At 41.0% G+C, this 15,540-nt stretch overlaps 1 protein-coding gene across 4 annotated transcripts in view; it reads left to right on the forward strand.

Annotated features, from left to right (window-relative positions):
- Window positions 1-15,540, forward strand: part of Frmpd4 (FERM and PDZ domain containing 4) — an 862,356-nt gene that overhangs the window by 805,488 nt on the left and 41,328 nt on the right. For all 4 annotated transcript variants that reach the window (XM_010613974.2, XM_010613977.3, XM_010613976.2 and 1 more), the window contains one exon: window positions 13,455-13,500. In XM_010613974.2, coding sequence (XP_010612276.1) covers window positions 13,455-13,500 — 46 coding nt within the window. The remainder of the gene's footprint in view (window positions 1-13,454; window positions 13,501-15,540) is intronic.

Consider the following 15,540-nt stretch of genomic DNA (forward strand, 5'->3'; position numbering starts at 1 on the left):
CTCTCTCTCTCTCTCTCTCTCTCTCTCTCTCTGCCTCATGCCTGCCATGAGCTGAGCAGCTCTCCTCCACCTCCATCATGCCCTTTTGCTATGATGTTCCTGCAAGGCAGCTGACCATTTTGAAACCTCTGAAACTATGAGCCAAATTGAACCCCTCTTCCTTTAAATTGCAGGTGTCAGGTACATATTGTGTCCCCGCGGCAGAAAATCTGACTAATATCCCTCCTTTAGAACAAGATGCTACCATTTTGGATGAAGATCATGTTTTGATTTCCTGGGAAAATACCTCTCTATGAACAGCAATGGCAGCACTGTCCCACAGATCATTCTGTAGTGATGGAATATGGCAGCTTGGGGACATGTGGCTATTGAACATCTAACATACAGCAAGTTCAGTTAAGGACATGTATTTAATTTAATTTAATATTTATGTTTTTAGTTATTTATTTATTTATTGAGGCACTGTGCATTGAACCCAGGGCTTTCCCATAGAGATACCTCCCTCCCCAGTCCTTGTTTTTTATTTTGGTTTTGGTTTTGGTTTTGGTACCGGGGATCCAACTCGGATCCTTGCGCTTGCAAGGCAGGCAGTGGAACCACTGAGCTAAATCCCCACCCACCTTGTTTTCTTTTTTAATTTTGAGACCAGGTCTCAAAAATCGCTAAGTTGTCCAGCTCAAACTCACAGTCCTCCTGCCTTAGGCTCCCACAGTGCCGAGATTACAGGAGTGCCCTGCCATGCCTACCTAATTTTATTTTATTTAATGAATTTAAATTGAGTCAACCATATATTTAGAGACTACTTCGGATGTTCTGAGCCCATTAGAAGGCTGTTTGAAATTTTTATATTTAATGCATCAAATGACTCATCCTCAAAGATATAGACAGGAAAATAGATAATGGAAAGAAGGCTTTCATACTATGAGTATGTCAAAGCTGCCGGAAACAAATGAGATGATTTGGTTTACTTCTCTTCCGACTCTTCATGATGAGCAATGGACTATTTCCACCTGCAGGACTTTATGGCTCTTGATCATTTTCATACAGTTTTTGCTCTGTAGCTTGTGTGAGTTCACTGCAACTTACTTACACCTTTTCAGTAGACCTTGCTCAACTGACAAAGCTTTAATTACATTTTACATAACTTTAAGACAGTCTTCTCCCAGCCCTGCTTTGTGGGACATAAATTGATCACTTACACAACATGATTCTTTTAGTCAAATAACATTTATCTCCACATGCACTCAAGATAAATGCATGTATTAGTGGACTGCAACTTCTTATTCGTGAACAGAATCTAAGGGACTCTGTAAGACACTAAGAAGAATAAAAGAGTGCAGGAAAGGAAGGCTGTTAGCATTTATATAATTGGAGATACACATCACAGGATGGGGAAGAAATGATATAGCCAAAAAAAATAACAGGGTAATTGACTGAACACATGCACATCCTACAACCTATAAATTTCATTCCTGGGTATCCATAAAACAAAAATGTACAGGTTTGTTCACCAAAGAACATATACAAGACAAGTAATAGCAGCACTATTGAACAATTCCAAATTGAAAACTGCTGAAGTGTCCATAGGTGGTAAAATTGATAAATAATTTGTTATGCATTCACAGAATTACTTCTACATCAATGAGAATGAATGATCAAAAACTACACATGATATTCTGAATGAATCTTAAAACCTTTTTACATAGGAGGAAAAAATAGTTCATACTTTGCAATTACATTTACATGACGTTTCAAATGAAATTATACTATTGTATGGTGTTGGGAATCAGAACAGTGGTTACCATAGAGGGTTTATCTGGAAAACAGCATAGGTGGCTTCCAGGATACTGGTAGTGTTCCTTCTTTATCTGGATCCTACCTATAATTATTTATTGCTCATAGAAAATTGCCTCAAAACTTAGCAGTTTAAAACAACAGACACATCAGGCATGGTGGCACACACCTGTAATCCCAGCACTCAGGAGACTGAAGCAGGAGGTTCACAGTGCGTTCAAGGCCAGCCTGTGCTACATAATGAGACCGTATCTCTAAAATAAAATAAAACAAAACAACGGCCATTAATTACTCACATTTCCTGTGATCAGGAAATTGGATATAACTTACTTGGGTGCTTCTGGCTTGAGATATCCCACAAGTCTGCAATAAAATGTCGTCAGGGGCTGTGTTTTCATCTGAAGCTTGACAGGGTAGGACTCTTTCTAAACCCACTTGTGTTCAGACAGGATTGTTTCTCACAAGCTGTTGGACCAAGGGCCTGCATTCCTTACTAGTCCTGTCCCCCTTGCCATGTGAGCTGCAGCAGAAGGCAGCTTGCAGTGCTTCAGGTAGATGTCTATCTGGAAGTTCTTAAATTAAAAGCTAAAAGTCTGCCTTCCAGAAGCAGAGACCTTTCTTCCAACCTGCCTCTGCCAGCTGGGTAAACTGCAGCTTTACTAAGTCTTTGTCCCTCTTCTCTGATCGCCACTGCTCTGAAGACCTGAGAAGCCTGAAGGGCCAAGGGTTTCTCTCCAGTTAGGCATGGAACCTGGTGTTTCTTGCATTATAGAAAGCAAACATGGCCCTGTGTCCAGACTCTCAGAGCAGATAAGCCTCTGAGAGGGTGAAGAATGTAAGCTGTTTTATGTAACATTGCCCACTATGCATGTCAAAGGGACCAGAAGTAAAGATTCCTAAAGTAAATATCAGAACAATTGCTGTGTACTAAATTCTTAAGTATGCTATACATTGTCCCAGATTACAGAGCCAGCCTAATTCTAGTGACTGCTTATCTTTTGGGATCTGTGCCCACTACTGGGGACATGCATAGAGATGGAAAGGAAGGGAATTAACCAGGGAAGTCTTATTCTGGATGATGAGAATAAAAACAGTAATCTTGCGAAGGCTTGAGAAATGTTAACAAATGAGCTGCAAGTTAAAACGCACTGTATTTCATACTATAAAAGAAGCTTTTTGGCTGTTTCTTGGTAACTGTTCCATTTTTCTTCAGGACTTGTTCTAAACCATGGCTGGATTGGCCATCAGTGAAGCACACAGCAATGGTGACCTGGTTTCTTACGGTGTTCATCTGGGTCTATGGCAGTGCCTTTAAGGATACTGTCCTTAAAGTTATCCGTTTGCTCTATCAGTTCCTTCCAACATGACTTGTAAGAAATGCTGTTCAGAATATAGGTCCCTTTAGAGGGCCTTCTAAAGAATCTTCCACTTAATGATCTAACAATTATTGCTAATAATCAGCTCCCCCTTGTCCCCCTAAATAGGTCCTTGCTTCCACTTTGTCTCCTACAGGCCATTCTCAGCATAGTGGCCAGAGTCATCCTTTCCAAACATATATCATACCTTGTCTCTCTTCTGCTACAAACTTATATCCAAAGCCAACATCTCTCTCAGTGACCTAACAGCTTCTGGGTAATGTGGCCCCTGAAAGTCTCCCTGACCTTCCTCCCTGGAATTCTGCCCCCCTCCATGAAAAAGGTCACTGGGCTCCTGGCTCGTCCTCAGTCTTCCTTGGTAGGCTCCACTGAGGGCCTTTGCACCGACAATCCCATGTGTCTGAAAGGTTTTCCCCTAGACAGCTGCATAGCCAACTGCCTGATCTCCTACACATTATCACTCAAATGTCACGTCTTAATGAGACTTGTCCACACTGCTCAAGATGGCACAAAAGCCCACCCTCTGGCACTCGCAAATGCCCTCTTTTCCACCACATCACCTTCGGTATGTTGTATTTTATATATACAGTATGCACTTGTCCCCATTTATCCATGGTTTCACTTTTCCATGGTTTCAGTTACACATGATCAACCACAGTCTGAAAATACCAAATGGAAAATTCCAGAAACAAACAATGCATAAGTTTTAAATTGTGTGCTATTCTGAGTAGTGTGCTGAAATCTCACTGGTCTATCTGTCCTACCTAGGATATGACTCTCCCTTTGACACACACACACCTACATTTTATATCTGCACCTGTCTTGATTATCGCATCGACTTTCAAAGTATTATAGTGCTTGTGTCCAACTAGCATGTAGAGTTTGGTTCTATCCATGGTTTTAAACATCTGCTGAGGATATTGGAGCCTATCTCCCACAGATAAATCTCCTGTTTTGGGTCGTTATTTTTGTTGAATGTTTTCTCTCTCTCTAGAAGGTGAAAGCTACCAGATTAAGCATTTTCATGTCTGTTTTATTCATCAATGCCAAAAGGATTTCTTAGCCTTACCTGTACTGACATTCTGTACTTATATAGAAATCTTTACTGTCAGAGACGCTCTTTGCAATATAGGATGGTTTGCAGCATGTCTGGCCTCTATCTATTAGCACCTTTCCTACTTATTCCAAATACAAATGTTTTCAAACATTGCCAAATGCCTCCTGTGGAGCAAAATCACTCCACATTGTGAATTGCTGATGCATCCAAAATAACTGGCTTCAGGTGAATGCTCATTAATTATTTATTGAAAGAATGCATGAAATGAGAAATGTTTAGTGTCCCTCGTGTGTACAATTTAATTTTTATCCCAAGAGACACTGTTACCTTTTATAAATCTTAAATATAAGTAAGTACCATTTTCATCCACTGGGTAAATAAGTAGTTGAAAGACACCATTCATTCAGCAAAAAGTGAATTAAATGGACAAAAAGTGAGATCACCCCAAACACAGATGTCATGTGCCTATAAAGTTCTCTTGGAATTAGCTCCCAAACTCAAGAGTGTCAGACCTGAGTTTTACTGCAGAGGTTTAAAAAAATAGAATACAATAAAAGGTTTGAAGTGACACCATCTCATTGAAATGTTAATTTTGTTAATCACTATATCAATTATATGGATTTGGCACTTAATAACCTAATATTCTTCACAAAATCACAGGTTAAGCCTAAAACACCTTCAAGTAGAATGTGAATTACACATTGCAGAAAATTCTGATTTCTCCATCAGTCCTAGTTAAGGCATTGGTTGTATGTAAGCTATTTAATTTGAAACCTGACATAACAATGTACTTTAATCCCTTCTTTTTAAAATTCAATATATACTCCACAAACCCTTACCAATTGTGTCCTCAAATTGTTCTTTGTAGTGAAGTGATTTTTAGTCCAAGATGCTGATTGAGTTCTCTCCTCTTCCCTAAGTTGATTACTTTTTTCCTCCTCCATCACAATCTGCAAAAACCCATAATTAATGTTACAATTGTTCTGACCCTGTCCCCAGCAATAAGAACATTGTCTCCACACTTCAGCATATGTTTGAATGAGACGGTCTTTTTTTGGAGGGTTTTTTTTTTTTTTTTTTTTTTTTTTTTGAGACAATCTTGGTGTTTTGTTTGTTTGGTTGGTTGGCTTTGTTTTTGTGTTTTTTGTTTTAGTGTAGGCTTCAACTAAAATATACTAGGGAGCTGATTGCTTGGATGTTTTCCCTTGTCTGATAAGGGAGATGTGTTCAGTTTCAAACTGACCCCAGTGAATGCCTGTTGTTTTAAAAAGATAGTTTTCAAATTCTTTATGGAGGGATGATGTTTTAATTGTCCATTGCAGTCTATCAAATGTGCATATTGGCTTCATAAAATTCTCTCTTATTCCTCACACTTCTGTGAGTTGACTGGTTTTATCCAGATGGTTCTCACCTGGGTTTCTTGTGTGGCTGCAGCTAAGTGGCATCTGTGGCTCCATCCTCCGAAGGCTTGACTGGGCCAGACGTCAGAGAGTGCTTCTTCATTCCTGTGTTGTTGCCTGGCCTTGGAGAGCTGGCCAAACCAGAGCTGGCCAGGCGTCTCACCCTCCTCACCATTTGTACACATGGCCAACTTGCTTTCAGCAGGGGTCCCAAGGTTGTTGAAATTCTTACCTGGGAGTTGGCTTTCCTTAAAGAGACATTCCAAGGTACCCTGGACTGCTGTAAGGCTTCCAGGACTCTCCTGTGCAAGGCCTAGAAGCCATGCAATGGCACTGCTGCAATGTTGTATTGTCAGAAGAGAATCACAGGCCTAGTTCGAGACTACACAAAGATGTGAACCCCAGTGCTGGCACTTTGAGATAAATAGGTGGATTTTCTAAATGTGGCTGAGTGGATTTCCTAAAGATGGAAGACTCGCCTGGGACTGGGTGGAACCAACAAATGAGACTTGTAGCCCGGGTAGAATGAAAAGGGAAAAAAGATGGAAAGCTCTGTTTTGTTTCTTCAGAGGATCTCCAGTCATTTTGCATTTACCTTGGATATCAGTCTCCAGCTTCCAGTCCAGGCTTCTCAGCCCTCCATCACAGACCCTTCAGCCTCCTAATAGGGTCTCCCCCTGGACTCTATCGTCCAGGCCTCCAACTTTTGACTGGATCCTTCCCATGTCCAGTGTGCAGACAGCCCTTTTGCACTCTTCCACCCCTGACTCTGTAGGCAACCACTGCAAGCCTAACATCTTATAAATCTGTGGGGGGGGGAGAGGTGTTTTTCTAATGAGCACTGACTGATACAAGGGCCATCTTTGGAGTCTGTATTACAAATGGGAAAAAGTGAGCAATACAATCATCCACTTTTTCAGGATGAACTCTTTAACACATTGCTTAATAAAGATCTGTCCTTACATTCTCTTTACTTCTTCCTTTGATTACTAAACTGGTAGTCTTTTTATTGAAAATATAACCCCTCACTCCAAGGCGAAGTGAAGGAGACATGGTAGAATTGGTAGACGCCAAGCCATTGCTACTGCACAAGTGGAGTCTTTAATCTATCTCCTTTACATCTCTGCTGCTCTGACGACTAGGGTAACTTTAGTTTGTCCTTTTTCTCCACAGCTTCCCTTGAAAATAACTCAGGATGACAGATAATCTCATTCTTTTTTCTTTTCAGATAGAGTGGAACCTTGACTTAAGAAGTCAGTTCTTTCATGAGGGCTGGTTGTAACTCAAGTTGGTCAATTGAAGGCTCAGGCTCTTCTGCACAGCTTTCAAAGTTTCTCTGTTGTACACAGGCAGATCTCAGGGTCCATAGAGAGACACTGGCCCAGGATTTCTCAATGAACCCCACACAGGAAAGGATATTGTCATGTTCCTTCTAGAATTCTTTATCTGTAGCTGAGACTACCTGGAAGCACAAGTGGCTAGCATTTGGGACATAACTCAAGACTTTGTTTGTAAGGTAAAACTAAAATTCCCATTGTAACCCAAGTTGTTCATATGTCCAGCTGGTCGTAACTCAAGGGTCCACTGTATCAGGAGAGAGGCAAGCTTCAGCAAGACTGGGCAAAGGATCAATGCCTCATCTAGTCCAAGATAGATCACACTTAGCCCTAATGTGTTGACCTTTTCTGAGCACTTCGTCATTTACTAGACATTTCCATTCTCCACCAATGGCTTCGGTAGCTGTTAGGAATTGACTCAGTGGATAATCATAATCCCCATTCAGAGTGTTGCAAAGGCCAAGGAGATGAAACATGAAAGCCCATCCCAAGCGGAGCCCTGTAGTAACTTTAGTGAAACTGAAGGTCAGCACTACTTCCAACAGCATCACAGGCAATCGCTTAGGCTGTGTATCAGGTCAGAAAGACCTTGCTGATCTTTTCACATCTGTAGGTTCAAATAGGAAGAAAAGGTAAAGGCCAATAAGTGGCTTCATCACAAAGTACCCTGGGACTGAGGAAAGGCCCTTCCAAGCAAAGAATAATCAGAAAAAGGCTGGCAATCAGTTCTTATTCCCATCAGCAGTGGCTGTCCACCAGCAGAGAAGTTAAGGACTGATGTGCACTAGCTTACAAAAAAAGATTTTTCTAATCCCTTTGAAGGACTCTGAAGTGCAGGAAGAAGAAAGAATCTTTTGTGTGCCCATGTGTACCTTAGAAGTTAAAGTTCAAACACCCTTTTCACTTAGCTTTATCACCTTTCTTTCCAAATAAAAAAATTACACATCAATCTCTTAAGTGACTTTCCAATGTCATTTTACAGTTTACAAAAACCTTCCATACAGAGCCCCAAATTACCTCGTTATTTTGCCTCTTCAAACCTAACCTTTCGTGCTGGATGTGGTAGTGCACACCTGTAATCCTAGCTCTTGAGAGGCTGAGGCAGGAAGATCACTGACAATTTGGGGCCACCTGGGCTACATAGTGAGTTCAAGGCCAGACTGAACTACATAGCAAGACCTTGTCTCAAAACAACAACAACAAACAACTTTTCAACCTTCACAGATTGATTACTTCAACTTTTGACATTTAAAATTCTGTGATTAACTTGTTTGGTCTTACTTTAAGTAAGACTTTTGAATGAGGACATAAAATATCTTCCTATCTGTTTTGTTTTTTTTGTTTTTTACTTTATTTCATTTTCCGAATCTCTTAGACAATCTCAGGGCCCTTCACTGCACTGTTAAATTCATATCAATCTCTGTGTTGATCAAGATATCTAATTAGTTTATCCAGAAGGAAAATACATAAGAGTGCATGTTAACATGATTACATAATGAAGTATTAAGATGGTATAAATAAAAAATGGAAAAGACAGTTAAACAAAGGTGCCATCTGTGGTGCTCTAAAATATAGAGAACACCAGCTCTTGCCTCATTGTTGAGAAACATTTCAGGGATTTAGAGGTAGCTCATTGGTGCAGTGCTTGCTAAAATTCATCCAGGCCTGGGTTGGATCCCAGCACTGCCAAAAGTGGTGGGGGTTACTACTGAAAACTCTACCTTATTAAAATATGGACCTAGTAATAAATACCTGTCACCCCAGCACTCTGGAAGGCTGCAGCAGGAGGATTGGAAGTTCTAACCCAGCCTGAATAATTTAGTGACTTAGCAAGACCCTCTCTTAAATAGAAAAGGGATGTGAGTATAGCTTACTACAGTATCCCCAGTACCACAGTACCAAAAAAACAAAACTGAAATTTGAGCTTTTTTCCTCATATAGTTTGCTTGCATCAACATCTAATGAAAGTATGCTATGGGATGCGATACCAAATCATGGCCTGCAGCCATGAATGCTGAATATCCCAAACAATGAACTCTCTGTCAAAAAGGCATGAGACAAGATGTCTGCCAAAGAAATAATGGGAGAGGAAGGGAAAGCAACTCTGACAGGAAAGGTTTATGTAGGGTAGGATCGCCTCCGTTTCCCTGTGGGTCAGCACTGTGATTCAGGGATTAAAATGATGTTTTTAACAAACTCATCTATTTAAAAATGTTGGCACTGAAATTTGAAATTACTCCTCAAAAGTAGAAAGTTTACTTGGAATTTATGATGCAATACTTCTCTAAATGCGCTTCTAACTGGATTTTTAAAAGCCTCTGGCTATTTTAGGCCTTCCTAAAAAGAGGTTATCTGCTTGCTTGAATGTGGCATCTTCATTCCTGATCCCAATCTTTCTGTTGCGGCTATTTTAAATTAGCTTGGATCTATTTTTTCTTCCTAGGATTAAAGAGATTCTAAAGGATCCAAAACATTATGGGAGTTAATTTTTCTTGTCTGGTAGATTATAGTTAAATAATTATACATGAGAAAAAATAACCAAGAAAAGCACATCCCCAATCTTAATGATACATATCATTTTGAAAATATTTTATTTTAATGCAGATAATGTAATTTTTCAAATTGTAAAATTAAAATCACTCTAGATTATGCTTCAAGAAATTCACAGAGCATCACTATAGATACAAAGACTTGACATATAATACACAGATTTTGAAAAACGTTTCCCATCTTTCAATTAACAAGATATGCAGGGCAATGCCACTTCTTGAAGTTATTGACAGAAAAAAAAATCTGTGAATAGTGAAGTCATAGGTGGAAACTACTTTTGAGCTATTTTGAGATTACTTGGTTTTAAGTCCCTCTTTATTATTGTGACAGGCAGAATATAAGATAGACCCCAGTGACGCATGCCACCTTGTATCCATAATTTTGTAAGCCCCTTTTTCAGTGTGGCTGGGGCTTATGCTTGCTTCTGAGAGAGTACAGCCAACACGATGGGGTGTCACTTCCATGATTACATTACATAAGACTGTAACTTTCATCATATTGCTAGCTTTCATGAACCCAGTGGCTATTCTTGGAGTCCCAAACGGCAAGGAAATGAGGGTAGACCTAAGCCAACTATCAACAAATAACTGAGGTCCTCAATCTGATCTTTATCTCTCCTTCTTTTGGGGGGGGCAATATCTCAATATATAGTTCAGGCTGACCTTGAACTCACAATCCTCATGCCTCAGCCTCTGAATGCTACGATTACAGGCATGTGCCACCATGCCTGGTTTTTATCCCTCGTTCTTAGGTTTAAATTTATTGTTCTTCTTTAAGTTCAAATTCTTTTAGTCTAAACTTTTCATTTGAATTCAAAGAACAAGGTCTATTCAAGTCTATAAAAGCAAAGAGAAATTGGGAATAAATGTAGCATAGGTTTCAGAGGGTGCAATTAAATGACAACTGTGTTTTCCCCTCATTGCCTATTTATAATAGCTCTGCAGGGCCAATTCAAGCCCTCAAGAAAATCTCAGGTAGGTCATGCAATGTATTAAACAGGTGCAGAAAAATTTTCCAGTCACTTGTTTACTTGTGGTCATGACAATCTGTAACGTGTAATTAAAATGTTCAATTGCCATGTAAGAGTGAAACTCCCAATTCCACGAACTCCTTTGCCCTTATGTCAGGCTTGGGAAGCTTGTCGTGTGTTAAGGGGCACTGTCAATGTTTTCTCTATTTTTCCACTTCTTCTCTAGCTATCTCCCCTTCCAAACTGAAATGAGGCCAGGGTGGTGAGATGAAAAGGGGGAAAATTCTCACTTGATTGGCACCAGTAGAATCCAGCCCTGGTGCCTGTGTCTGCGGCAGACAATCAGAGTTGGCTCTCTTGTAGGTGCTTTTGTGGACTTCTGGGAGATTTCTCAGTTGAGTTACTCCAACCTCAGCCCCCTTGAGTCAGACAGAATCCAAGGGCTGGCTATGTTCCATGCTCCTTGGCTTCATCGTCTTTCTGCTCTGACCCTCTCACCCCTAGAAGAAGCTCTGTTGATCTGGAGGCTTTCTAGAAATGACCCCAGGCCAATAATTTCACTGTATCTTCTACATCTTGCCCTGGAACTCACACACTGGGCCTGCCTCCCTGCAGGAGGACTCATTACACTAATGTAGCCTCTGCCAGCCTCTCCTTAGTTCCTATTTTCAGTTTTTAAATATTCACAGTCTTTCATCAGACCTTAAGGGAAGTAAGGGGTTAAGGATTCCAAACTCTGGTTTGCAACACCTCCTGTGAGTGTCCCACAGCACCCCTCTTCCACATATGGTGACGATTGGCATCTATTGGTATGGGGCTGCGTCTGAATCTGTCCAAATCCATCTTGGCATCCTATAACATATGAACACATATGGCTTTGATCTTTTTTTCTTCCTAAGATTTGTTTAGGACTCCTAAGGGATCTGAAGCACTATGGAATTAATTCTTCTTGTCTGGCAGGTGATGATTAAATACCTACAGGTGAGAGAAAACACAGGCTCTTTTCCAGAATGGTGAGAGGTAACATGCTGACAAATTTTACATCAACTGTTTTATTTCTAATAGAATGGTGAGTAACCAGCTTCGGGAATGATGGGAATCGAGACTGCTAGGAGCACTGCTGGCATCTGGAGCCTTGACTCTGGTACCCTGCCATAAATGTGTGTCATCTCCAAGCCCTCTTCATCTCTGTGCCTCTTAGTTCTGATTCTGGAGAGAAGAAATCTGATTGACTCATCCCCACACCCTAGGTCCAGTCAACTCTGCCCACAGGATGGATTTATGAGGCCCACTGCATGCTTCTGAGGGTTCTGGAAGCAAATCTGAGCAGAGCCAGCCAGACAGGGCAGACGGGTCCGCTAGGATAGCACCACACTCACAAATCGGGTCTGGGGGCCGATCTCACACTTCTTATCTGCTGGATGTTTCCTGTGCCTAGAGATTGAAAGCTAAGAAGCAGTACTTTGCTTCCATCTGCATTGCTTTCTGCATATTTGTCTTGTTATCTCCTCTCCTAGAAATGGAAGCCCAGCTTGCCTTCAGCTTTTCACTTCATATATTCTTCTGCAAGGAACATCCTTGTCCCTATCCCCTTAAAGGCTAATGTCAGAATTCCTTTGTGACACAGTGACTGTGTTAGGTGACAGTGCTTTTGACACTGAAATTGACCTAGGGATAACAGATTGCTGCCCCAAATTGCTGATTGTGTCCACACACCCACCAGCACTGCATGATCCTTCATCTTGCCCATGGAAGCCTCGTTTGGTTACACTTTTGCTCTCTGTCTGCTACAGTTATTGGACTTGCTGCCACCAGGACCATGGTGAACTTGTGGGGGCAGCCAGGCCACTGTCAGCAGTGTGCACCCCGCCCATAACACCTGCACCTGCATCTCTATCATTCTAAGTATACTGTTGCTTTCTGGAGCTGTAGTTTGAGCTTTACCCGTTCCATGGTCCCTCTCCTTCCTCTTCTCTCTCCCTACCTCAAGGCCCACATTCGCCCGGATGACGTCAGTAGGACATAGTCCAGCCAGCTAGGGTGAGCCTGCTAAGCCACAGATTAGTCAGTGAGAGAAATACAATTCACAGTGGCCTCTTCGAGGGAACAGAACTGCAACAGATCCCCCATGCCTTAGTCATTTGAGCAATAAGTCACAAAAGCAGATAATTAATTACAAAGTGAAGTAGAAAACATCAGCTTCTCAACAGCAAAATGGCAACTGACCTTTTTCTTATGATACAAAAGGAACAAAGAAAGGAAGGAGAAAGAAATATAACTCATAATATGATTTTCTCTCAAGGGTTTGAGTCACTGGAAAGGTTGGGTTACTTGGAGGAAATTAAATAAACCATTAGATTACATTGCTTTGCTTTAGCCAGGAAGTGTTCCCTGTCATGAGAGATATTTCCCAATCGGTGCCTGTCTGAAATGCTTATCAGCTCAGGGTCCCAGGCATTGGACTTCCACTGATGCACGATCCGGGAAGCAAACGCAACCTTCAGTGATATTTATTTTGTGATGCAGACCCTGAGAAGATAACGATGTTCCATGAATTGATAGAAATTTTTAAGATCCCTTCCCCTTCCTGGAAAACTCAGAGAAAGTTTTCGACAGCAAAGTTAAGTAGGCCAAAGGAAAATCGGAAGAGGACAATCACTTCTGAGAGCAGTGAAAAGCATCGAGGCTGATTGAGTTGATTTTTCTAAAGTCATTCTTTCCTCGACAGGTTTTATTTTAATGGACTGACCGCTCAGCAGCACAGATAATATGGTCTGACATGAACCACCAAGGACGGTTTGGTATACTTGGGAAATACTTGATTTTGGTGTTCTGAGCTGTTTGATTTCCACTACCCTGGGAACCCAAGGAATATTCACCAACACATCACACATTTGGTTTCAAAAGAAAACCGCCACTGAGTCTCGGCTCTGTGCATTTGGTAAATATGTTTGTTTTTCTCTCTTACAGAAGCTGCAAAGAATCAATACTCCTCACTGTCATCCAGCCTTATCCTGTAAGTGTTCTGTGAATAAAATTGCCAAAGAATGGTCTTGGGCCTCTGGTCTCCACCATACACTCCAGTAAAGCCACAAGAAATAACAGCTGAGAAGAATAACACTGTTTACAACACGAGTTTTCAAATCTGGATTATTTGTACTTTATACCACATGTCCCAAAACTACTCATTAGAGAGAAAAGAACGTAATGGTTTCTAAAATTCTTAACAGATATTTCTTCAGTCCTGTGGAACTCACATCTGGAAATAACACAAAAGTCAAGACTTTCTTGTGGTTTCCAGCTTAAGAATTACAAGTCCTGTGGGGATATCTAATTTGTAGGAGGTTGGAGCATAAGTTTTATCCTTGCCACCATCTAAATAGTTGGATATATCAGCCTGCTTTAAAAGAGATGTTGAAGGAAATAATGGTTTTCAGAATTTGCTTTCAGTTACCTTAGTTAGGAAGGTGGAAAGGGATTGAAAATCATACTGTCTTCAGTTCCCATAACTTTTTAAAAAAGACGTCATCGTGGTTGAATTTGCATAGTATGCAACTCACTCATTTTTCACTTACAATTCAATGGTCTTCCAAAATTTACCCAAGTATACAACTATCACTACCATCCAGTTTCGGAATATTTCCTGCACCCTAGTAAGGTTCCTTGCTCCCACCCTACAATTAATTCCCATTCACATCCTCACTACAAGACAATCACTAGTTTAATTTCTGTTTCTATAGACTTGCCACTGTATGTGCTTTTCATATTGTGTCAAGTGAACTAAGATTCATCGAGGCAAATTTCTTCAGATTTTTTTCCTGTAACAATGCCCATCAGTATTTTGTCTGGCCTTCGGGGAGAGAGGCAGATTCCAACCTGCTTAAGCTTTTGTTTTTTTTGTCCCACGGAATTAGAGCACTTCTACGTTGGGGCACTAGGACATAACTGCGTATAGTAAAAGCTCAATTTAATACTGACTATGTCTTTTAGCCCTAACACTTTGATAGAACTTACCATATACATTTGCATTTGAGAACTCAGGATAGAGGAGAACCCAGAATTGAGATCTAGTGCCCAGCAGTGTAACGGGTGACTTCCAGAGCTCCTCGGAACTTCCATTTTCTCATCCGTATGAGGAATGGGTGCGATCACATGTCCAGGGGCTCCCTTGCTCCACCACCTCAGGATTCCATGGTTCGTAACATATGCTTCAGTATAAAGTACAGCTGGGCTCTAATTGTCGTTCTCACTTCAAATCCACCCACACTTTTTAATTTGTTTGTTGTAGGCAAATACATTTCAGCAAAACCAATATAAATGCCTATAGTAAGGAACAATTGAACAATTATGAATTCTTGCTAGAACTTCAAGTTTGCGTCGTCTTTTCCTGAATTCTATCTCCTCACTTTGTAACCCATTAGGAATGTAAGACCAGAACCATTTTACTCCAACTCAGATTATTTGTTCAATGGGTAGTACCACTGCACCCCATGTAATAAGCTTAAGAAAGTGAAAGAGGAGTTTGGCATTCAAGTATAAGGTTGTGTCATGTGGCTTTGCTTGGTCTTTTTGCAGTTTGGATCTGTGCAACTTGTTCTCTGTATGAATACTCTTTACTATCAATGACTGAATCCTGGGGCTTTTCCTTTTTGCAGACAGTCTGGGATTTTCTACAAGTTCAATTGGCTCTGGCTGCTGAGCTCAATTAAAATCAGTGTTTAGCCTCAACATTCTGGAGTGAATGTCTCATGTTCCAGCGGACAATCGCCAGTCTCTGCTCACAGTCACTCAACCCCTGTCCAATCCTAGCTGATGAATTCTCCTCTTGGACTCGAAGCTCACCATCCCTCCTTCCTGCAATGCCCACCACACACTCCACTCTGACGCCCTCCTCAGCCTGGCTGGCTCATTCTCACCATTCAAGTCTCAGCCCAAATTCCAAGTGCTACCCCAGGCCGGCACTGTTGACATTTAGGAGAATTCTCTGTAGTGGGGCCATCTATTGCATTGTGGGATGTTTGGCAGCATCCCCAAACTCTACTCACCAAATGGCAGT

The sequence above is a fragment of the Fukomys damarensis genome, unplaced genomic scaffold, assembly GCF_012274545.1.
Source record: "Fukomys damarensis isolate Sample0158 unplaced genomic scaffold, DMR_v1.0_HiC HiC_scaffold_39, whole genome shotgun sequence".
Lineage (NCBI taxonomy): Eukaryota > Metazoa > Chordata > Mammalia > Rodentia > Bathyergidae > Fukomys > Fukomys damarensis.